General features: G+C 39.9%; 1 protein-coding gene across 4 annotated transcripts in view; it reads left to right on the top strand.

The window, feature by feature from the left end:
- jhy (junctional cadherin complex regulator) overlaps window positions 1-25,044 on the top strand; it is a 29,838-nt gene extending 4,794 nt beyond the window's left edge. For 2 of the 4 annotated variants that reach the window (XM_030439144.1, XM_030439145.1), the window contains exons 2-9: window positions 719-1,159; window positions 6,035-6,764; window positions 11,331-11,426; window positions 11,906-12,243; window positions 12,424-12,724; window positions 19,192-19,278; window positions 22,530-22,658; window positions 24,287-25,044. In XM_030439144.1, coding sequence (XP_030295004.1) covers window positions 774-1,159; window positions 6,035-6,764; window positions 11,331-11,426; window positions 11,906-12,243; window positions 12,424-12,724; window positions 19,192-19,278; window positions 22,530-22,658; window positions 24,287-24,496 — 2,277 coding nt within the window. In that variant the 5' untranslated portion in view covers window positions 719-773 and the 3' untranslated portion in view covers window positions 24,497-25,044. The remainder of the gene's footprint in view (window positions 1-718; window positions 1,160-6,034; window positions 6,765-11,330; window positions 11,427-11,905; window positions 12,244-12,423; window positions 12,725-19,191; window positions 19,279-22,529; window positions 22,659-24,286) is intronic. The other 2 variants (XM_030439147.1, XM_030439146.1) reach the window with 2 other exon arrangements.
- The last annotated feature ends 1,148 nt before the right edge of the window (window positions 25,045-26,192 follow it).

Here is a 26,192-nt window from a genome sequence, read left to right as displayed (position 1 = left end):
TTCAACCTGTGCATCACAGCCAGGTTTGCCTTGGAAACTCAAAGCTCAATAACCTGTACCAAGAGTAATTCACCAAAACTTGTATGGTATGATACACTGTAATTTATGTCACTTTATCTTGCTAATACAATTTTTTTTTTCATGCACAAATACACATCATTACCTGACATCCTTAGGATTACACCTATGTCAAAATTGTGTAATTCATTTGCTCCACTGGAGTGCAGGAAGCCATCATACGCCCCTAGTGGAAACTAAGAATATTAACTGAAATTGCTCACTTGCCCAAAAATGGACAAATGACACAATCTGGTAAAAAACATTAAAAACTAAAATTTTCAAGTGTTGAGTTTAGAATGAAAGCCATTTTACCTAAATTATATGATTTTATACTGTAAATCACAAGGAATTAAAACATGTGGTTTTAATGGGTTTCAATTGGCCAAAAGTGTCCACGATAGAGCCATAAGGTACAATTGTAGATACACAGTATAATATTGACATATTTAAAGAGCAGGTTTTGAAAATTGAAAGATCAGCCAAAAATCCAGACCCTTGGGAAATATCATTCCATATGCATTAACACAGCTAAAATTATCAACAAAAAGGAAGTGAGGTGGACACAAATGGCCAGCATAGAGTCCAGAGGGTTAAGCTATCACAGTCTGAGATTCTTCTTAAATAAAGCTCTCTTTCTCTTTTTGTGTGTTGGCTGCAGCGTTTGTCACAATCAATCATCTTGATGAAGCAGACTGTCCACCTACGACACAAACATGGATAAAGGACTCAAAAATGGGAGTATAGTGTGTCAGGTGTTGAACCCTGAGCAAGAGGAGCATCCTTTTCCGAGACAAGCACTTCTGGCCTACCAGTGGGGCTCTGTGGAGTCCAATACAGAGAGTTTTGCCCAGGAGATTGCTTATCAACAACAGCTACCAATGTCTATTCATCAAAACAAATACATCCTACCTCAAAAGGAGTATGCTGACAGCCTACAGCATGGAGATGGAAAGGATGAAGATGCGACTGATGATGAAACTGAAGATCTTCACGTTTATGATAGCCTGAAAGTAGCAGCACCCCCCCATGCCAAGTGGAATCCCACCCCGTTACAGACTGAATATATGGATACACAAATATATGAAAGAGAAGGAACAAGGTAAGTGACAGTAATTCTAAAGTTTGTCTGAAAAACAGCAATCCATTTGATATTGCAATAATATTAAAATATCCAAAGTTACATCAGGCATATATATGAGTGGTAACTCAGCATAAGTAAGTTATGGTTGGATTTGTGTTCTGTTGCACATGAAACGTCATCTGTTGTGTCACAACAATGTTACCAGGCTGTAATCGACACATTCTGAGTACACTTATATTTTTTCACAAGGGTCCCACTTTACATTGAATAGTGGTGGGGACATAAGGGCTCGATGAAAAATATATAATTATAAATAATTTATATAATATAATATAAATAAATAAAACGGTTTTTAACATATGATTTAGTGAATGTAATGGTATGATGTCAAGGCAGACAAATATGGCAGAAAAGAAATGTAATTAAAGCTGCAAGTAGCGATGAGCGGGCCCTCGCCGCCCACGAACATCGGGCTGTGGCGCTGTTGGAGGGTGCACACGTAGATGTCTGCATATGCACGCGTTTACTGGATGTTGTCTGAATTGATTAAATAACACTGCCTGCATCCACTATGTGGCGCTAGAGATCACCCATCAATTATATGTCATATTGTAGTGTATTATGTAGAGAAAACAACTTGTCATGTAAATCGGATGATGTTTGGTTTTCCTTCTGCTTTGTTTTGCTTGCATTTATCATGTAATGCACTTTGTGCTACATGTTATTGGTTTGAAAAATGCTATATAAATGAATTCAGATTGATTGATATGAGGCTGACTTCCAAGGGTGGCACTATGGATATGACAGTACTGATGGATAGATGTATTCAGGGCGAAACCCTCTACATTTGTGACCAAAAGGTGTAGAGGAGAAAGTGTACGTTGGAGTAATAAGGACTGCTTTATTGCAAAGCATTGAAATTGACCGCACTGCCACGCTGACCAGGTATAACAGAGGCAATTTTTTTTTTAATAACTTTTCATCTTCAAGGTCTGAGGATGATACTGACTGAATGTGAAGTCTGTGTTGTGGTAAATCTGTAGGATGAGTTCCTTAAAGTATGACGCAGGAAAATCGCACCAATTGGTGGCAAAATCTCAACTGTGAATCAAAATGGCAGAGTTGCCCTTGGGCTGAGGGTATGGGTCCAAGAGGGTTTTTTGTGCGTCTGGTCATGATACATACCGAATGTCGTGTCTACATGTACATGTAGGGGGCGGGGCTTCAATCTTGAAACCTTGGAGATGGCGGGGCTTCAAGCTTGAAATCTTCCAGGGGGCACTGTGGAGGCATCTTGTCACTGAAAAGGCCCAGACCCTAGCAGGTCTCAATGTTCGTGACCTGCGATGAATGTGAAACTTTGGCGTGTGTAGGAGTTTGGCTGTATGTACAAATGGGAAAAGTCATTAGGGGGCGCTACTGAGCTGTTGCGCCACACCTGAGAGCAGTTGTGGTATCAAATTTAAGTACTAATGAGTTTGAACCTACGTGCCAAATTTGGTGAGTCTGTAATCCTAAAGTGCTCTAAGTGTTAGAGTGAAAATCATTGCATGCCATTCAAGATGGCCGACTTCCTGTTGGGGCAAAAAATTCCTCAAAATTAATTCCTGCAAATTTCGTGAAGATTGAAGAAGGTTTTTGGTCACATGACCCGGCTACAGAGATGAAATATGAAATATGAAATAATCAGCATAAAATGCAAAACAATGTGTTAGAAACTACAGCAAGCGGCACTGCACAGACATCTTCATATTTTTGCAAACCTTATGGCTATTCTAGCCAGCTAAACAGTCCATATTATACATTCTGATTTGAATGTGCTGATAGTCTTATTGTCTGATGAACATTAGCAGTTTTCCTGCACATGTTGTAGACTGTTGCTTAGCCTTATTTTATAGTCTGCTGTACATATCAGGCCCTGGATTAAAATGTTGTCATAAATTTGAACCAGGATCAGCAGCAGCCAGTTTCAGCTGAACAATTTCAATACAGCACCCTTACAACAACTGGTGAGGACATGTCCAAGCATCCCAAGTCTAAATGACACCTACTAAGGAAAAGTTCTGAATATCCAAGGCAACAAGAAATAAAATTAGGCTCTGGTAATACTATAGTTTAATTATTGCAAACAAAATCCACAGTTCCAAGTTTCTTATAAACACCTGATACATTATACGTTATTTAAAAAAAAATCAAGTTTATTTCCTAAAACGGGGCACTGGAGCAGTACCTGGTACTAACGGCAGCAGGATGACGTATGTGGGGTTGAGTCAAAATAAAGTACAGGGTGTGTGTGTGTGTCCAGCCCAATCAAGCATCTGTAGAAAGTCTTGGAACAAGTCTAACGCATGGAGGCCCGACTTCGCAACCAAAGTGACTACAGGGATCTGCCCAAACCCCAGAGGTCCTGTTTCCCTGCCTCGACAGGTCAGAGCCAAGTCTAATCCAAAGTGGTGGCTCCATGGATAGGACTTGTTCTTGGATGCCTTGAGCTCTTTGTCAGGTATCTCTGGCCATTCCTGAGCAGTATTTACAGTGTGGCGGGGCACATTATCGGTCACACTCGTAAGTGCTGTTGCTATGAGGGGGTTTGCTTTGCCTACGACAGTGTGTGTCAGGTGGTATCCACATGAATGCCAGGTCCCAAAGTTTCCCAGCAGAACCTTACCGAGATTGTCAATGTTATTCACTTTAGATGTCAGTGGTTTTATTGTTTTGGCTCATGTATGTTGCGGCACCGAGGAATAAGATATATCAGGCTTTACATACACAAAGGTACTTATTTATTTATTTCCTTCCTTACTTATTGTTGGCCTTTTTCAGTAAGATAAATAAAGAATATCACCGGACACTCTTTTAGTGACTGCAGAATACATGACTGATTCTGATATGAAGTTTGTCCAGTAGATGGCAGAAGATGTTCAGTAGTTGATTTGAATGGAACAATTGCTAAGCACTGACTAGTAAAACAAAACCTGCAGTCATTATTTCTTGAAGGATTTGTTCTGTTCTGATTACAACTCAGTTTCTCACTGGGTGGTTATAGAGATAAGTAGGGTATAGACATTGTTGTGAAAAAAATCTGACCAATCACAATATGTGTGTAACCTTGTGTATCACTATAATTCTACAAACGTGGCATTACAACAGGATGAGATTGTAACAACTTGATCAATTTGCCCATTTAAGTGGACTGTCACTTTACTGTCTGTGACAAATGTATTAAAAGTAAGCAGATAATAGAACTGCTTAGACAAAATACAACAAGGAGAATCACAGCAGCAATCAAACAATTTACTTTTAGAAAGCACAGGGATGACAAAAGATAAATAGCCTTCATTCATCACTTAACAATAGAATGGTGTCAGTTATTTAATGAGATGCAGGCACCGATGCTACATTGTAGTGAGAATGGCCTAATTCAGATGCTTTCAGCATAACGGCTTTCATTTGAGGCAAATTAGATTTTTGTTTTGTTTAGGTGAATCTCAATAAGTGGTCACTCGTGGTCCATTACAAGGATCATTGTTGCTGTAAAGGAGATATCTTTCTCTCTTTTGATGGAGCAGAGGTAGGCATCTATGGTGAGGAACAACACCACATCTGTTTTTGCACTCTTGTCGACTCATACCGTTGTTTCCTCTGCTCTTACCTTCAGATACTGCCTGATAGTCATTTCTCTCTGAAATAGAAAAGGGGCATTCTTCATTTTATTCATAACCCGTGTAGATTGATGCCCATCAAGTGTGGGTGTGCTTGAAAAGTACATTGTTTTAGAGGAAAATGACCATGACATATTTTGACAAAGGCTCCATTTCCTAGAGCCAAGGCAGTGTACACAGTCCCATTCCAATCATCATGTTCTCATAGTCCTCTCTACTGCCTCCTCAAAGTGGGTAAGCCTTTTCACCCATTGCCATTGCATAGTTTACAAACCCAATGGGCATTCCTCATTCAAGCAGAAGATTCCTATTTAAACAACTCCATTCATCCCTCTTCACTATATCTTACACCTATCTCATTCTAAATGTTGCAAAAGGATATTTGGGTGTTGTCCGTATAACCAGTTTTTTCATTTTCCCATTCAGCGTTTGTCACAATATTTCACTGCCTTTTGTATTTAGACGTCTGTATCTTTGGCAAGACATAATAGGCTGTGGTGTTTTGCCAGTGTTAGAGGCATCACGCCCAGCTGCATTTTGTCTATAATGTATTCTCCAACTTGTTTAAGTCTGAGTCATTAGAGAGACATCCCTTACCCTTTTGGCCTTGTCGAAGTGAAGGGCCCTACACCTAGGCAACCCTCCCCCTGATGCCTAGCATCATGGCAAGAGAAGTAGGCTCCCCACGTCCTCCCAGTAAGCACAACAAAGAGGCTCTCTGCTATTTATTTTAATGAGATCTTTTCATCACCATCAGAAAGAGCATTTTAGCCTGCAATTTTCAAGCCATTTCATAAGCTGAAAATTGCCGTTTGTGAACCATTCCCCCGCTTGTAGCTCTCAAATATACTCTCATTAGTGAGCCTGGAGGTGAAAATACTAAAATTATCTGTAAATACAGGCTCATAATCCCCCTTATCTGTTTCAATTTCAGAAGTCTCTAATAAGGCCTAGCTTTCTTTGTTTGAGGACCTCATCATTCTAATAACGGTGTAATGCCTCTTGTTCCTTTGACTTCTCATGCGTATGTGGCATTCAGGTGTCTGTAAAACCTCCTTTGGTTATGGAAATGTCATTTATAAATCTTCTTACCAACAATTGAATCAATTATTCATAATATGATTTAGACTTTCCTATATATGGACATCCTCTTTTACATACATTTAGTCTCCTATCTCAATAATTGTTTTACATATCTCTTGATTGCTCTTGTCTTTCTTTAACTTTACAGCCAGCTGCTTTCTGATGATGCCTACTCTGACCTGTACTATGACCCCAACTGGAGGACCAACCTGAAGGGAGTTGGATGCTTCAATGAGAGTCCGCAGGTTTCAATCAAGGAATATTACGAAGTCCCTAAAGACATATCTCATCAGACATGTGCTGACAGACAGGGACTGATAATGAGAGGAGGATACAGATATATTGTTGACACAAGTTCAGCTGTTGTGGTGACCCCTCGTATGGCTGTCAATAAGTCTGAAGAGCCATACCGCCTACATCAACAAGATGGTCAGAATAGCACAGTAATGTCTTCCCACAACCATTCTTTGCCATTTATATCACCTGAGACTGAACTTTCAAGGCCAACAAGCATTTTCACCAATAATGAAAGTGAAAACAGATCATCACAGAGAGGATTCAGACAGACATTTGAAAATAGTTGTGACAGTGCTGGTGACAATATAAGCATTTCTCCTGACCTAAAAGAGGATGTACATGCTAGGTACTTTCAAGACCAGCAAGGACTGAGAAACACACAAGGAGGACCCAGTCAAACACAGAGTATGAACACATCCGCATTGTCGAGTCCTAAGGTTTCATCGAACAAAAAGTTAGAAAGACTCACAGACAACATAGTGGAGCTGAACAAATTAACTCTGGGGTACAACACATCCAAATATGGCTCGTATGCAACGGTGCATGCACAAAAGGAAGGCATGCCTCACAGTGTGAATAAGGTACGTATGCAATGTTTTCTTAGCCAATATCTGCTTTTGGTTGAAAATTTGATTACAAATTCCAAGATGCCACTGTAATGGTCACTCCAGCGCAGGCCCTCTTTGGAAATAGGTTGCAATTACAGAAACAGACACCAGGAGCTGCACTAGCATTGATAATGATTCCTGGCAACTGAGCTATTGTTACACTTGAATGATTTAAGATTAGATTTGACTAGGGACAGACTACCGAAAATATTGTGATCAACATAAATGTTCGTTTCTAAAACACAGTTTGAACTGACAATTTACAATTAAGTTGTTTTGATGCGCACCGTGGCCTTACAGGTTATGGCTTGGTGATAGACAGATTACTATCTACAGCATTAAGGGTTTTTTTTACAGACAGAGATCAGTTCAGACAGAGGCTTGCTAGTGTGCATTCACAACAGACAGGCTTTGGTTTCTTTATATTTTCCAGCATATTTGCTGTGCACAGGTGATAAGAAAAGCAGCCAAGTGTCAGTATTTGTACTCTGCAAAACTCACTCTAATCTGGTGACAATATTAATGAGCAATTGCTCCTGAGCACAATATAGGACAATATAGGCCTTTTTTATTTTTCTCCTTCTGCATCAGCCAAGCTTAGGCTCATTTAGTGATATTATTGGTAGCTGTATGCCTTTTATTGTCATCTCAGACAACAACCAAGAGAATGATGTTTGCTCGGACCCAGTCCGGAAAATTAGTTTGGCAGAGGGCCATAGCTGTTTTCATCTGCCTCCTTCTCCACCATATGAAAAGAGCCATGTCTGCCTATACAGTGCTTATTAAGAGTTGCATGGTTACCAATAGGCTCTTAGACGTCCCTGCACCTGGCACAGCAGCATAATTGGTCAGAATGTCCCACAGTCCCCGTTTGTCGGGCCACGCGACTGTTCGCTGGCTATAATACCCCCAACCTTGTTCACCCATCTGAGCCCAAGCCCTCTACAATGTCTGTGTTTTTGTCATTTTCCCTCTGAATTCGCTTATTAGTTTTACATTGGGCTGTCTCCCAAAAGACGTTACTTAACAGGGACATAGGGCATAAACGAACGGGCACCAATTTGCATGTGGTTTATTTCTTGTTTCATGGTAGCATTAATCTATGAACTGAGTGTGTCACAAAATATAAATGAAAAATATAGCAACTCTTTATAATAGCCATCATGAATAAAAAAGTAAATTAATATTTAAACTTTAGTTAATGTTTATGTCACTGTTAACAGACAATGAAATGCTTTATAAACCACAAGTCAAAGCAATTGACAAGGTTTATAAACATTGAGTTTATAATGTTTTCTGATCTTGGCTCTCTTTTCCTCTCTTCCTGGAACAATCACTTTCGCTTTTGGTAACGTTTTGTCCCAATGGTCTGGCTTGTCACTGGTGGACTGTCTCATGGCCTGCACTTAATCCAAACCCAACAATTCCTTTTTCAATGTTGATGATTGCATCCTTTCTGTTGGCAAAGCATGCTCCAGTAGAAGGGGCATAGAGGTGAAAAAAAACGGAAAAACATATCATTATATCATTATTTCTTTGTTTAAGAATGTTAAACAAATACTAATAACTCTTTCTTTTTTTTTTACATACTTTTGATTGTGTGCTTATTTTAAAAGTAATAAATAACAGGACATACTTTTAGGACCATCTCTTTTGGTAACGTTTTGTCCCAATGGTCTGGCTTGTCACTGGTGGACTGTCTCACGGCCTGCACTTAATCCAAACCCAACAATTCCTTTTTCGATGTTGATGATTGCATCCTTTCTGTTGGCAAAGCATGCTTCAGTAGAAGGGGCATAGAGGCGAAAAAAATGGAAAAACATATCATTATATAATTATTTATTTGTTTAAGAATGTTAAACAAATACTAATAACTCTTTCTTTTTTTTTTCCATACTTTTGATTGTATGCTTATTTTAAAAGTAATAAATAACAGGACATACTTTTAGGACCATCTCTCAGTCTTTTGCTGCTCTCCTCTCAGTCATCCTCCTGAGCGCACTTCACTGCAACTACAGTGTCCCTGGGCTCATTGGGTACAGCGGACAGGCCGGATGGTGGAGCAGTGACAGGGCAGCCCACCTCCATCACCTGGACCTGTTTGCTGTTGTGCCGGGGCAAGTGGCTCATTATCTGCCGCATCAGCTCTGCTGCTGGCCAGTTGTTTTAACAAACCAACCACAAGTATAGCACAAGCACAACCCAATAACACCAGATGACCACTGAACATACAGTTAGGAAATAATAATAATAATGATGATAATAATCATCATCATCATCATCATCATCATCATCATCATTTTTTTCATGGCCCTGGTTATGTTACACTACTGAACAACAAAATACAAAAGGAAGGGAGATCAGTAGGACCTTGCCCATGGCTGAGTGCAGTTTTCGGCTGTCCCTCAGTGCCAAATGCCCCTGGGTGCCCTAACAGTCCTGATGTAAAACCAGAACATGATGACCAGTGGAACATGATGAATTTATTGTTAGTAAGACCACAAAGAGACAGGTAGGTTTTTCTTTTCACTTGTGTTAAATGCTTGTGTTTTTCTTACTGCTAAACCGGTAACTGGTAAACCACCATAAGTTTATGAGCAAGACCTACAATGTAATTACATAAGTAAAACAAATTGGATACAATGAAATACAAAATCAAATTTGGCCCTTGGCCCATTATTTGCTTTTTTGTATCAAATAATTACAAATCAAATAATGAAAATAATGATTATTTTCATTTTTTGATTTTGGACTAATTTAAATCAAATTAACAAATGATACATTGACCATACACAGATCTATGCAGTTATTTTGTTTCTGAATTAAAAATGAAGGACAGATTATCCAATGATACCCAGACCAAAGAAGTAGCATGAAATTTTATTTTCGGTGAAACCCAGACCAAAGAAGTAACATGAGAATTTTATTTTCAATGAAACCCAGACCAAAGAAGTAACCTAAGAATTGTATTTTCTACATCCAGTATGTGATTGTTGGAACATATGTTAAAAGTCTGCTTCCTCCCACCCTTCCTTGTCCTTAGCTCCTTGCAAAAGATATCAACATCATGTAAAAATCACATCAGTTTCATCAATGCAAGTCAAGACAAGCCAGTTGTTACTAGGCCCTTTTAAAATACCCCATTTGGTCTTTTGAAGAGAACTACTATCTGAAGGCAACTTGTGATAATTAGACATGTTATTAAATGTACACAATTTCCTATTGCAGCAGATGTTTAGCTCAGCCAAGTGGCAGAGTGGCAGTAGCAATGATTGGCTTCATCAGGGCCTGGGCCTCCTTTGATAAAGACAGAAGTAGCAGATCAATCTTCTGCTATTGCACTCACCCCTTAGAGTCCCTTCTCCTCTAGCAGGCCCTCACTTCAAAGCCAGGGGAACATAATGTACAATCTTTTAATAGCTTTAGTCCAATGCTCTGGGGAGCTCTCTGTCACTGTATACCCTGCCTCAGTCTAAACATCTAATCAAGATTACCTGGGCTGGCCACAATAGAAGCTAAATGCAATTCAAGATCCACAGATCCTTTGAAGTCTTCATTGCAAAAAGCAGATGTTTCCCAGGTACAGGAGGTAATACAGCTAGCTGCAATTGCCAGACTTTGTTGTGACATCGTCTTGCAGAGAAGCAATTATGGGCCTTCCAATTTAGTAGAAAAGATTTTACACAGCTTACCATGCTCAAAATGCAATATAGGCATGATCATTTTCTCCAACTGATTGGAATGTTTATAATGGGTGACAAAAGGCAATGGGTAAAGGTGAGAAGCACAACGTCTGAGTGTGTGTATTGACAGCGAAGCCACTGACAACTGATTTTCGAACAACTGCTCTCTTGTTACTGTTCATCTAAAAACAGTAGCCAAATGTCCTGGAGTCTCCCTGTCATTTTAAAAAGATTCTCTTTTGGGGTTCTTTTAATGCCCCAAAACATAAAGAAATGCTGGAAAGCTATGGACAAAAGACTAGACCACTTACATATGTAAACAGCTTCTGGTCTTGGTGGTTTGGTCAACAGTGCCCTGAATTTTTCTCAGCATAATAGTAGCCTATTAGATGCCATCACAGACACACTTATTGATGGATGTGTTACAACTGGATCCACTCATTCCTTGTGACCTTCACCTATTCACGCTCACAGAATTAGTGGCATTCAGGGAACAAGTCTTCAGCCTGTCAATATCATTGATCCACTCACATGGTCCTCTGCCACTGAGGGGAGTCCTGAAGTTAACTAAATGATTTTCATTACAGCACTAATAGAACATATTTCCATTCCACAAGTGGTACATTAGGAACAACCGAAACAGTAAATTGATGTAATATGATGTGGTCAAAGGAGACAGGCATTGATAGAAATGGAGGTGCTATTGATATCACTGAGTAGGTATATTTGTGTTGGTTTTAATTGTCTTCAGTAAAGGCTGCACTTCACACTGTATAGACAGGCAAAATATAAAGACTATTTGTTTCAACATTCATCTGTATCAGCATGTTGCTTTCTCTTTTTGATCTGTCTAAAGGTGCATGAAACTCTGAAGGAGACGGTCATCACAGAACATCAAAAGGACAATTCAGACCCCAAGCTGAGGTGGCTCCAGAAAACACAGCAGTTGAGGGTAGGACCCTCCTTTTCTTTTGACTTGGTCGATGTGTTGGCCTAGTTTGTCTTGCAGTATTGGAAGCATATGGAAGTCTAATTGCAGAAGGTCCAGTAAGTTCTATCGAGCTGGTGCCCAGGCAGGACACTCTCACCCTGGTCTTTGTGGTGTAAATGTGTCAGGTGTTTTCACAGCTGAAGTTTGGTTCAATTGGTCCAGATCAACAGCACATTGTTGTATTTTAGTTTTGGTCTGGTTCCTTTTGACGCTGATATTTTACCAAGGAACCAAGAACAGTAATCATGAAGTCATACAGACTGACAGGTAACTCATTGATTTTGGGCGATCATCCTACATCATTAGTGCATCATCACTGCTGATTGGCTGATAATACCGGCCAGTTGATAAATTGGTTGAGCTTTAAAACACAGTATTCTAGCTGGGTATGACTGAACTAAAAATATATACTCAAACAGTTAATCCTACTCTCCACCCAGGTAACCCAGATCGGCAAAGGGAAGAAAGCCCAGTGGAAAGAATACCCCAACCCCCCTCAACAGCAGCAGCCCCCTGCCACAGGGGTCAGTGCTGAGCAGAGAGGCAGTCTGAGTTATCCATTAGCAAGACCCACCGCTGGAACTCAGGCAAAACCTCAGAAGATGAAATCATCACAGCCTTTGCCCCACACTGTCCACCTCAACATCAACCTCAGCACTTCATCCCATTTCCTTCCATTACTCCAACAGAGGGGCCAAGAGACAGTCATTAATGTAGCATCTCTTCATGGTCCTCAGTTTAGCCCCACAACTGAAATTGAGATTGCACAGTCCCATGGGTATCAATTTTAAATTGATTAATTTGTTGAAATGTATGGGTGACACACCATATGAAAATGAATAAAAATAGGGAGTATGTAAAATAATTATATAATATGAGGAATAATGACATGTTTTGGCTCATTATCTGGTATCATGGAACCCATCATTATTCATCCACTGATAATTTTGTGTTTCAGGACAACTGCACTACATTGTCCATTATCCTTTGAGGGGAATGACCAGAATTGGAGCTCAAATGAGGTTCACGGTACACAATTTCCACAAAGCCTCCCCAGGACACCCACCACCACTTTGTCAATGGGTTCCGGCTCCTACACAGTTCTGCCCCCGATAGGAAAGCCAATGACAGGAAAAGAGTCTGAGTCGAGCCCCTGTCAGAGTGTGAGCACAGCCTATCCAGTCCATAGAAGCAACTCTGATGGCTACCTGGTTCAGATGGAGAAACAGAAACAGTTGAGGGCAAAGGTCACTTATAAGGTTGGTGTGTCTGTGAGCTTCATTTGTATCCTGGCTGGAAGGACTCCTATGTTTACAAATATTTCCTCTGTTGTAAAACATTTATATTTGTGTTTCATCAGTGTATTATCTATGTCTGCCATCATATCTGGGATGATTCACATGAAAATAACTATGAGTGTTTGTTTGATATGCATGGTTTTTAAAACTGTTTTAAAGCTCAAGGACCACAAAACTCACTCAGCACATACTGAATAATCACATTCTAGTTAAAGAAATAACAACTCATTATGCAGTTTCACCTAACAACAGTGACACATAAAGTCTTCAATTTGAGTGCCATTCCCCTTTAATCCCCATGAACACGCGAGGTTACACAAATACATGCCCCTTTGAAGTCCTAAATAATCCCCTCAGCTTTCTCCATGCAGCAACTGCTTAATTCAGCAGGAGTGTTCTGGTGACTAAGGCCCCATAACATAGGGTTAATTGTCTAGCTCCACTGCTATACACTTAATTGCTATGAGACGATGACTATATAAACCACAGGCTCTGAGAAGCCATTTGAAGATGTGTTAGAGAATAAGGTGATTAAAGAGAGTCTGTGAGGCACAGGGCCACTAAAGAAACCCATTTGCATTTAAAGAATTGGCTATTGTTGTTTTTTTCCCATCTGCTTTGGTTTGTCAGGTTAAGTTGTGCAGGTGGATCCTGAGTAGAAAGTGACTCAACCAGCCGGCCTTTTCCAAGGTTGTTGCATACACAGTTTAGCAATATTAGGGTTTTATGACTTGGCTTTTGGAAGGCATTGTTTAACAAGTCAGATTTAGCTCCAACTAACAATTTCTACATCAATGTGTAGCCTTATTTAAATAGAGGTACCTGTTGCAGAAATAGCATATTCCGTACTAGTTATGTGTAAGTGGTGAAACTATCCCTAGTACTGCTTTCAACTGACAAACAAACTTAAATATAAATATATATATATATATGTTAAATATATTGAATAATAAGAAAAATAAGGATTTTTTTTTGCAACCGTGCTTAATTGGCACAATGCAAGACACATTTTGTGATTGTGCTGAGACCACGAGCCTCACCTGATAGTAACAACCTTTAACACAGATACATTGATTATAACATACAGTAGAGGTGCAACTAAAGGTTTCATTATTTGGTCTATAAAATATCAGTTACTGTTGAAAAATGTTAACCAAAAAATGTCCTTAAATGTCATGTTTTTCTACAACACTCCTTCTACTGTCATAGAAGAGTAAAAAAACATAATATGTTCACATTAAAGAGGCTGGAATCAGAGAATTGGCTTATTGAATTCAGCTTTTTGCCAAAAAAATTACTCAAACTAATTAGTTGATTATCAAAATAGTTGGCAATAAATGTAACAGTTGACAACAAATCAAATAAAAATCTAATCAAATGCATCATATGAATTGTCACATTAACAATAAAATCATTACATTAACATACATCAACAAATGTCATAATTGATAACAATACAACATTCTGCATAAATTTCGTACCAGTTAACAAATAACAGTTGTGTTGAATGGACTCAACAGAATTGTATTCATGCTGGAGCCCTCACATAGTCCTCCTGTGGTGCCCACCACTCTCAACCCCTTGACCTACCATCCCACTGTGTTAGCCATCATGTCTGACGAGATTACAGGCTCAATTTGTAAAGCAGTCTGGCTGCAGTGCCTTGGCATGAAAGCAGATGAGCATGATTTAGGAGCTGGAGAAAGAGGGGAGGGGAGAGGGCTTGGATTATTTCCAGGTAGGCTGTTGCATCCATGACCAGTGGCTAAAGCAAACTGAAATCCTCCTTCTAAAAAGCAACCAGTACAATCTGGAATGATTAGCTCTCTTTTGTCTGGGGCAGCATGTGGACTGCATGCCCCCATGGTCACACACACACACACACACACACACACACACACACACCCACACACACACACACCATCATAATCATCACCAGCACCTGTGAAGGAGCAGGTATGCAGTATATCTCTTTGTGTCTTTGCTTGTAATGTAACGTAGTAATAGGTTACCGTTTTTTAGGAGTAAATGGTAAAGTGTAGCATAACATTGACAGCCACTATCAAGAGGTGAAGTTTTCCCTTTCTGGTAGGCCACTGTGGGACCCCATGTCAGAAAAAATGTATATGGTAGTAATTGACAAGAGGTACAGGATTTTTGAATTGGGTTAGTGATTGCACATGATTTTTGTCACTCTAAGGGCTTTTTCACATCTGCCTTGTTTAGTTCGGTTGAATCGAACCCTGGAGCATTTACCCCCTTGGTGCAGTTGTGAACACATCAATGACACTCGGGTGCGGACCAAAACAACCGGACCGAGACCTTGTTGAAGAGGTGGTCACGGTCCGGTTCCAAACAAACTCAGGTACAGTTCGTTTGTGGTGAGAACATGATCCAACCTCGATCCGACCCAACTGCAGGAGGCATCAGTGCTTAGCCCCGAATTTCCACTGGATATGTGTCCGTTGCGTTACGGCCCAATCAGGTGTTTTTTCTCCGTCGTCCGCCGTCCAGTAACCCCCACTGGTTGCGTTTTGAGTTGGACACGCTGCAGTACGGTAGACAGCAGACAAGTTCCCACGATAATCACATGATCACACACGACCGCAGTTATAGGTCTGTGTTATAAAAACAACAACACTAAGTAGTGGTGCAGTGGATCATCATTGATCCGTGATCCGTTCGGATCAATATCTTCGGTTCGGCACACACGTGATCCGCGGATTGATTTATGAAAAAAAAAGGTAGTGCGCATGTTCAATCCACACACTTGTTAAGTGCAGCGTGGTCATGGCGAGCGGAGGAACAGAGGAGCTTGAATGCCCCGCATCATTTAAATCCCCTGTATGGGAGCATTTTGGCTTCCCTGTCAAATATAATGATGAAGGAAAGAGGTTAGTGGATAAAACCGTGACTGTGTGTAGGCACTGTGGCACAAGAAAGCCATATGACAGTGGAAACACATCAAGCATGGCCACGCATTTTAAGCAACATCACCCCGGTGTTTCACTGACAGGAGTGAAAACGAATGCTGCTCAACAACCGCATATCACCGCGGCATTTACAAAGTTATGTTTATTTGTCTTGTCTTGTCTTTTTTTTTTTTTTTTTTTTTGGCTGATCCGAAAAAGTTGGTCCCTGATCCGGACCAGAGCAAACATATTATAGGTGTGAAAACGCCCTAAAAGTCTAAAACGCAGTTTGTCATTGAACTGTTGAAGTATAAGTCTGTGAAAATATATAATTAGAGAGACTACACTCCCAAAAGTTGCATAAGTGACGTAATTTCATCTAACTCTTACCGAAACCTTGTAGAACTGGTCTCAGTCTTTGCTGAGGTGAAGGGAATGTTGGTGTTTAGATTAACAAACACCAGACAGTCTTTGTCAGAAATGTACATACACCTCTATTGATAAAATTGGTGAAATTCAACCAAATTTGCTAGCTTTCGCAAATTGACTTGTTTTCTTCAGCACAGCAACCCCATCGAATGTTCTTGACGGAGTTCAAGTCAGGACAATTCTAGCCTGATTTAGCCATTCCTTTACCACTTTTGATTCCCAACCCAGCAGCCCCACAGTACTTGACAGTAGGTATGGTGTTCTTGGGATTAAAGGCCTCTCCCTCTCACTTCCAAACATATTGCTGCTCATTGTTGCCAAACAACTCAATTTGTGTTTCATTCAAAAGGATTTTTCTTTGTCCATGTGATCAGCAGAAAACTTCTGTCAAGCTTTATTAAGCTGTCGCGTCTGGAGAAAGATCTTGTTTCTTGCACGGCAGCTTCTCAGCCCATGGCAATGCAAAACATGCTTGACTGTGGTCATTGACACCTGTCTTCCAGCAGCTTCTAATTCATTGCTGGCACGCCTTTTGGTGGTTTTTGGTTGACTCTTGACCATCCGAAAAAAGAACACCAGTTACAGAGACAGAAATGTATCTATAGAAAATCCACAGAAAAAGAATTCACAAGACTGAATTTATTATTTGACTTAGATTTGATCTCTGTGAACTACAATGCATAAGCAAGGATCATGTATAGGCCCATAATATTTTTGATTATAAAGTGCCATTAAAAGAGATGAAGAGTCCAAACCATGTTATGGTTCCACCTTAGCTCTGTGGCACCTTAAGCTAAATGCTAACTTTAGAAATCTTACATTATGACAATGACAAGGCTAATATACTGTTGTTTCAGTAGCAGGTTTACCATGTTCACATCTTAGTTTTGTCCATTGGTATGCCAACATTCAGGGGATCATCCAAAGCCCTATCTGCACAAGACTAGGGGACAGTAGTAATTTATGATAACTGTAGAAGACATCTGTGATTTTAATCCCGTGCAAATCTGGCATGTCCATACAGTGTTTCCCCCAGGATGAAGTTGTAACAGTGGAGGTGAGTGTTCGCCTGCATGCAAAAGCAAATTGCTAAGTGCACCCTGCCGGGAGGTTTCTATGTGTCCACCGGCACCAGAGGGGTTCTTTAGGCTTAAGTACATAACAGTACATTTGTGCACAGTAATGAGCAGGGGAAATGTCTGTCTAGCTTACATATGAGGTGTCTCAAGCTTTAGAAAAATACACTTTTATTGAACACAATAAAAGTATAATCTTTAAAACAATTATTGATAATAATTACACAAAAATTATATTAACAACCAACCATATACAGTAAAATCACATAACACAAATACTAGAACAATCCAAAACGTCTGTGCCTCTGTGGAGTATCCTGTCAGTAATTTGAGATTGACAGCTTTCGCGCGTCACAGTGGTCCTCGCGCATAGTAATACTGTGTTCGAGACAGTAGGAATTTTCCGACCTCCTACTAGAAAAAGTACACTGGAACGCCACTCAAAGTCGGAGTCCTTACTTGTGAACTCGGCACAAATCCATCTACCCCGAATGATAATCCTGAGTCTGTGATCAGTGTTGCTTGCTTCATGGTTGACATCTACGCGGGGCTTGTTAAAATTGTTGTGCTGACATTATCAAGTAAACTCAAAGTTTCTCGTTGCACCTTCCCCAAACCTATTATTCTAATACCTGTAAGAAATAGCGTAACAGGCTTCATAGTCTCTATAGGTGGCCCACTGTGGTTCGTGATTTATTTTCATAAATCTTTTCAAACAGGTGTGTAATTGACCTGGATATGAAGCGTCATAGTGCAAAATGATACAACATTAGTTTCTAAAGAGACAAGACTGAGCCCACTCTCCACCTCTCCTCTCTCCTCGTTAAAAAAAATAAAAAAGCAGCGATCCACCGCTGCTTGCAAGGTGCATTTAGGGGAAACACCGCCATAGAAAAGAGATCAAGTGCAAATCGGCATGTTGGTGATTCCGGTTTGTATTTCTTTTATCTGTTTTGTGTTGTCAGACAACTCAATAAACTTTGATTGTGGCTCATAAGATTTTGAACAGTAGTCACCAGCTGTGATCAGTTAAACTGACGTATGCAGTAACTGAATTTTGTCATCCTCAAATTAGAGTCACAAAGCATCTTTCACTTGATCTATATGAGCTGCAAATGCATATATATGCCTGTAACTCATGCAGCAAAAGTATATTAATAATGTGGCTGATGACGGGAGAAAACTAAAAGTTGATGTTACTCAGAGCTGTGACATCATATCCAGTAGAGAATGTCAGCAAATGCAAGTAGAGTATAGACTTAGCATGTGTCTGACTGAGCATGAACTAGAGTCAGGCTTCATCATGTCAAGAACCCCCTAAATATATCCACATTAGGTCATCATGCCCCATGATAAAATTTTGTCCCAAAGAATGCCTTTTGAGACTCTCCATACACAGCTCTATGTCTATATTGTTTTTGGGGATATAATAGTGCCCAATTCAGTATACGCTTCAGCAGTGTTGAAAATCTGTCTGGCTCTTCTTTATAATGCAGCAGAATCCAATGCACTACTTATAACTTGAATATATTATATAGAATATTAGTAGAACAGTTTGGTTGTTTGGTGAGTGTCTTTTTGTTTTTTGTTTCTTCAAGCTAGTGCCATGACCAAACAAAAAGGATGGGGCGTTACAAATGTTGGTGGTGGTGAAGACAGTTTCACTCACATTGAGGCCCATGTCTTCTGACAGTTTATCAGTGGTTGTTGGTCCCTATATGTCAGCCTTGTAAAACTGTCAAGGCTGTACCCTGCCACTTGCCCATTGTCAGCTGGGATCGTCTCCAGCCCCCATGACCCTGTAAAGAATAAGTGGGTAACACAATGGACGGATGGAGTTTATTTAAGTGTCATGGTATGATTTGACACCCATAAAAAGTTCAGTTTTAAAAATGTCCACTTTAAATCAAGTAGTAAGTAATCAACATTGTCACTTGATGTTTGATAGTATTTATTGTGTATGGCAATTGTCAACTTGCAAATCTTTAGTCTCTCTCTCCCACTCTCTCAGACATACAGTCTTAAAGACTACAAGCAGCTGAAGTCAGACATAAATCTGCAAGGCCTGGGTCCTGACTACAAAGCCATTGAAAAGACAGTAAGTACTGACCTGCAATGTCAGCATCACATCAGCAAAAATTGTCACTGAGCCACCAGTTTGTGTCAGGTGCATTAATTCATCCAGAAACTGCACAGATACATAAGGAGGTTGTCTGATAACAAACAAGCAGGCCTGTCATTTTTCTGCTTGAAATTATCCACATTGCTGTGAACTGTGAATGCTTTTTGACTATGGGTAAATACAGTGATTATACTGCTTTCTGAGCTGCAGCTCAAACCTGGTTGTGTTTTCCCTGATATTTTATTCTTAAATAGGCAGCTACAAGGAACTTTCATTTTGTGTTGATTCTGGCAGCCCCTGTTAACAAAAGTGAAAAAGCACCACCATCTTCTGCATGCATTTGTGTTATGGAAGCAAGTAGAGCTGTCCCAAACGATTATTTCTCAAACGATTAATCTAGCGATTATGTTTTTGATTAGTCGACTAATGTAACGATTAATTTAACGTTACATGACCAAACAAAAGTAACGCAGTAACTGTAACTGTCGTTGGTAACTTATATGAGGAAAAAAATACTGTAGTTGTAGGCGGAGCAGCGTCTGTCCTCCCGCCTGTCCTACCAACTCTTCGTCACATTTCTGCCCGAAAAACAACGTCTGTCACCGGCAAAAACCTTTAACTCACTCAAGTGGTTGTGTTGATAGAAATCACCATGATGGTCGGCCCTCCCGACCGAGACTTCAGTTAACTTTCCCCCAGAAAACAACCTCCGTCCCCGCAAGTGACAGAGTCACGCAGCGACCTGTTTACTGATGGCGATTATGTAACAATGTAATTTAGCGCGGAAAACGTAACTCTTTCACCTTCCAGGATGTTTAGGGGGCCGGGTTCTCAATCACTACACATTATTAACAGTCTGCGGGTTTAGGTTGACTGGGGGGACACCTAGGAAACACCCTGATGTCATCATCATGACGTGTACCGTCACGTCTCTTTAGGAGCAGCACCGCAGCTTTCTGTGTGAATTACATGGCGGTTCGTCTTTATTCCAGCGGGGCTTGGCACTGTGTGAATGACCAGCGACGGAGAATTGACGAACCGTCGCTGCGGCGTTAATGCAGCATCTCTGTGTGAGAGGGGCTATTCTCAGCCTCCGCAGGTACTACCACTTCCTGTTTGGGACGACTACGTCGACGCGTCGTCCCAGCCCTAGAAGCAAGTGTCTTATTTTTAATATTATTTTTCATTTTTAAACAGATGTTTACAGGATAGATAGCCATGAGTTAATGCATCTATTTGTGTCTGTGTAAGATTAATAGTTGTAACATGATGATTGTTAAACAGAGGAGGAGGAAACAGAGTGCCATTCATAAATATGGGTAACATTTCTTTATTATGTTGTGTCTTAGTCTAGTAATAGGCCAACACCTGAAGCACGATAGCAAACCCAACATCAAATGTTACAGCGTGAGTCGTAATAAAATGTATACCATTGTAACATTGTTGTATATCATATTGACCAATACCAATGTAGATTTATTGATATAAAATCATGTCTGGAAATAAGTTTCATAAATATAATAGACATATAACATACATGTCTAGAAAGACGAGGTCCAATCCCGAAATTATCTTTGGGAGAAACCTTGCAACAAAGTTGACTTCTATTTTTGTCTCACTTGCTCTCTTATGTCCAAGATAGGTTAGGTTAACTTATTGCTGCGCTCCCTCTCTTCCTGGGCCAATTACACTGCTTGCAGTTGTATCTTGTCTGGCTGGGTGGTTGGAAGTTGCTGTGGGCAGTGATCGTATCAAGGTTCACTGCAATTAATGCGACCCCTCACTGTCTTTCCTACATTAAATACATTTATCGAAGATTACCGGGGCTGTTCAGGTTCCCTGGCCCAATTTACCCTCTGATCCTGCTATGGTATTACCCATAATCACAAAATATAATGCCAAAAAGAAAAAATCTCAAAAAGAAAACACTCCTTTGCTCCCTTTTAACTAGATAACATACTGCTCACTGTAAAATGCCTGGGAAAATGATAACATTGGCTGCCCTGGTCTGTGCACCATAAATTGTTTCTTCTGGTTTTGCAAGGACTATGACCCAATAGCATTGTAGTCTTGATTGTAGAGAGAGGGAGATAGAACAAAGTGGAGTCACTTTTTGTTCCCTACTGGGCAGAGACAAGCTAACAAGCAGGAAGACACATGTGTCCCTGTAACTTCTTTGTTGACTGTCTTATTTTTTTTTACATGCATCTATCCATGTTATGAGAGCTTTCACCAATATTAGGCAGAAGTCATTGTCTGGGAGCCTGTATTGCCTTTAATCGATTTTCTTACCAAGAGAGAAGATGGAACCGAAGAACATGATGTCCTACATATCAGGATGTCATATTAATTTGCCCTGTAGGCATTATCAGCTATAAGCAGTGATTCAAACAAAAACAAACATCTTTAGAAATTGTGTGGATGATGATAAGCTGCCTAAACGACCGTGGCTCAGGTGGTAGAGCGGGTTGTTGGTTCTATCCCCGCCCGGCCAATTGTGTCATGGTCGTTGTGTCCTTGGGCAAGACACTTCACCCGCCTTGCCTCGTGTGAATGTGTATGACTGCTGTATGTTTGAGGTGGTGGTCGGAGGGGCCGTAGACGCTGAATGGCAACCACACTTCCGTCAGTCTGTCTCAGGGCAGCTGTGGCTACTATCGTAGTTTACCACCACCAGTATGACTGTGTGTGAATGAATGAACCTGGAACCCTGTAAGAGTGCTTTGGGTGTCTTGAAAAGCGCCATAAAAATCCAATCCATTATTATTAATAAATCCTGATGTCCACTAGTGTCTTTGTATATCCACTCACCGTCTCCCAATTGTCCCAGTTCATCATTTAAAGGCCCCATGCTGTTTCAAAGGTAAAATAACATTTACAAAGATGTGGGGGAGTAAGTAAAGAAGTTAAGTGTTCGGTGTGCATTCATACATATTTTGCCAGTTGTAAAAAGGGAGCATGTTTGGTCAATTTGCACTGGATTGAGCCATGTTAATCTCCAGGGCTAAGCCTATTATGTGTAAATGTTGATCGGCCCCACTGAATGGCTCACTGTGTCTGTTTTTTTTTGGGGGACTTGAGTAGGCTCTGCAAAGGGCATACACAAAAGGAAGGCCCTTAGGGGGGAAATGTCTCAGTAAATTAAACCCCCTTTTATAATCTGTTTCTGTTTTTGTCTCATTCTCCCTCTCTTCTTGCTCCCTCTCTCACTCTTTCACCATCATTATGCTGAGAAAATGAAACGACAGAGGCTGTATTCAATTGTTATCCGTGAGCAGAACAGAGAGATGAGTAGGATTCCCTTTCTACCAGCCAAGGACCCAGAAGTCAATGACAAGAAAGTACCCAGGATGAAGGTGTGTATGTGTGTGAAGTCTGGGACATGCCTCTTTTACAACTGGCATGTGTCCCTATGATTGGTTGAGACAGACATGTAAGGCATATTGTCACTCTATGGTACCAGCCTGGGACCTGTCCTTCAAAGCCTTAAAGGGATATTCCGGTGTAAGTTTAATCCATGGTCTAACACACCGTGAAACTGTGTTAGACTATACACAGAGAGATAAAGTTTGCAGACCGCTAGCGAACGTAGTTTTAGCATCCTCAGAAACGATTACCGAGTGCAGTAGAGTTCCCCAGCTCAATGATGATCATTACTGCGGGACTCTACTGCACTCGGTAATCGACTCACAGGGCTTCCCCACAACAAGGAAGGCTTCTCGGGTGGTAAGATTTGTTTATCTATTCTGACAAATACGGCAACTATATCAAATGTTTGATGCCTCGAAACATGTGCTGGGACCCTGTTTCTAATGTTGCTTAAGTTTGGTGCTGTTCTGAGCATTATTTGTGGCATTTGATGGTAGTTTTATATTTGGAACCATTTACTGCAATGTATTGTTGTCGTGCGATCGTTTCTGAGGATGCTTAAACTACGTTAGCTAGCGGTCTGCAAACTTTATCTCTCGAGAGGGAGTCTAACACAGTTTCACAGTGTGTTAGACCTTGGATTAAATTTACACCGGAATATCCCTTTAACTAGGGCAGGTTGCTCACTAAGCAAAACATTGTTTATCCTGGATAACTTGTCGCTCACAACTGGTTTACAAAAAGATAACATGACAATTCATTACTATATTTGAATATTAAATAATGAATAGTGATGAAAAGTCCACCAATTTACACATTTAAAGCGTGTTTGTTTGTCTTGGGGAGTACTATGCATATGTGAAAAAAGTAATATATATAAATCCTTTTGTGGCTCCAGAGGATGCTGCATGTAATCTGATAAATTAACTCCAGTTATGTTACTCAGTGTCCAATTTGCATTGTGGGTAATGTAGGCTATAGGTTTTGAAAAAGCCTCCCACTGGTCTACACTGCACTCCTATTACATTGTTAGAATTACCAAATGGTCAAAAATCATTACAGCAGAACTAGAGATATCACCTTTTCAGTTTCACACATTCTTCCTTATCTGGTGTCCACATTACCCACAATGCAAGCCACAGAGTTACATCACTGAAGGCAATTTAATCAGATTAAATGCAGCTTCCTCTGGAGCCACAAAAGGCTCCACACTACTTTTTTCACATATGCAGTAGTATTCCCCAAGACACTTTAAAAAACACTTTATTTTTTATTGATTTTCCATGATTGAAAAGACCATATATGAATATATATACATACACACACACATACATATATCGTAAAATTCAATACCATAAATGAGCGAATGCACATGGTTTGATAACTATCAATTTTCGTATGTGGTGTACCTTGAAACCAAATTACCCCTGCAACCCCAGTCATAATATGGGACAGGTCACAGTGGAGGTGAGAGAGTGGTTATCACAGTTCTACAGAACTTTTCTGAAGAAACATGGCTATTTCTGACTTCTTACTACAGCTTGAACAGTACAGAGTGATTAGTACATTAGTACATTAACAAACGTGGATCTCTCTCTCTCTCTTTCAATCTTAGGCCTTAGAATATGCGAAGACCATACCAAAGCCCACTGTACAGTTTGAACCAAAACAGAGACAGAAACATCAGTCTAAAGGCTTCACTGAGTACACTCCTTTCTTGGAGGACTTGGACATGTCCCAGCCAGCACCACTGGAAGTCCTTAGAAAACGGCATGAAGAAGAAAAGAAGGCTGTGGCTTTCTTCAGAAAAGTACATGGTGTCTGAGGGCAAGGTGCAGTTCACTTAAATATAAGGGGTATTGTATTAAGATGTTACAATTAATATACACTGTTTGATTGTATGATGTTTAAAAAACTATAAAGCCACCTATGCCAAAATAACAAAGGTATCTTCAATAGTTAATTGTAATAATTTGTGTCATGGTTACATCATGTCCTGTCTTGTTGAATTATTAAGTTGTGAGCACTGTTGCAAAAAGAAAAAAAAATGTTTGATTGCCTTTTGCATGCTGCTTAGTTAACTTGCAGTGCCTTAAAGTGTGTTGACATATAGAAAGCAGCCTAAACAAATCAGTTATTGCCATCTTTTTGAGCTGAAAAAGCATTTGAAGGGACTGATTATATTGTCTGATGTGAAAATCCTATACTCTATTCGCCTATAGGAAAAAAAAGAACAGAAATGCAGTGTATCCAAATACTGTTTGACATGAGCCTGAAATGGAACAGGTGGATAAAGATGAGCAACATACTTTTCCTAATGGCATGAATTAATTTTAGCACTGTGGGATAAACACTGCTGTCATGCCTTGCTTATTAGATCTAACGTGTTGTTCTTGACAGTGTGCTAAGATTTATAATGATGCAGATGTAACCCTTAAGTCGGTACACAAAACAGGGAAGGCGATATTATCATATATCAACATTCTGCCCAGCCCTACCACACAGTAACATTTCTTTTATCTTGGTTAGAAACTTTGTATGAAATGTAGATTTGGTGCATTAATAGATTTTCACATTTGCACTTACATAATGTACGGTTTCATTGTATATACTAATTGATCAAAAATATCGCACTAAATAAAAACTGAAGTAAGAAAAAAGTGATACAAAGTACAATATAAATAAGGAATTGCACAAACATCATCTCTCAGCCTCAGCAAGTGCCATCTCTCGCTTATCTATTGTCAGCCGCTTTGCAAAACGACCTCCAACTCCTTCCATGTTGCCATGTGGGTATTGTGCTCCCAGCTATCCTCATAAACCTTCAGTAAGTGGCTTGCATTTTTCCAGTCCTTTAGTCCTTCCTCAGTAAGTATTATTCTATATTCTTTTGGAGAAAACATTTAGCAGCAGAAGCAGTGCAAGCTATCATTTCTGTTTGAGTACATCAGCCAGCTCCTTTGGATTTTTTTCAGCACTGAGTAAGACTCTGTTACAAAAGTCATGTTGACACTCACCCATCTTTGTTTTTGGGAAACTAGTGCATTGCCCGTAGGAAATATGTGTTCCTATAGAAAAGTGGGAGGTTAAGAAGCTTTTTCATGGATGGCCAAATGAGGCTGTGTTTGAAGGTGGGACATCAGGGATATTTAGGTTTGTTGTGAAATCCGATATTCCAGGGTATAATTAGCCATTTGACTAATTTTGATTTTGCCATCATATTTCACCCTAAAAACTATTTACTTGGTGTCATTTTTTTCAGCACAACCTCACATGTGTGACTTTACAGTTATTTTTTCATTTTGACATACTGTATTAACACAATGGACATAAAATCACAAAAAAAAAAACATAAAATCTTAGGTTTAAAAAAGTTAGATTTTTTTTACTGTGAAAACCACAAATATGTTTAAAAAACATTTTTTATTACTTATAATGCAAATATAAATTGTTGTTTGCTAAATATGCGCATACATTTTAAAAATTTACGAAATTATATGTAACTATTTACATTTAAATGC

This window comes from Sparus aurata, chromosome 13 (genome assembly GCF_900880675.1).
Source record: "Sparus aurata chromosome 13, fSpaAur1.1, whole genome shotgun sequence".
Classification (NCBI taxonomy): Eukaryota; Metazoa; Chordata; class Actinopteri; order Spariformes; family Sparidae; genus Sparus; species Sparus aurata.
This window is presented reverse-complemented; position numbering and strand designations above follow the sequence as displayed.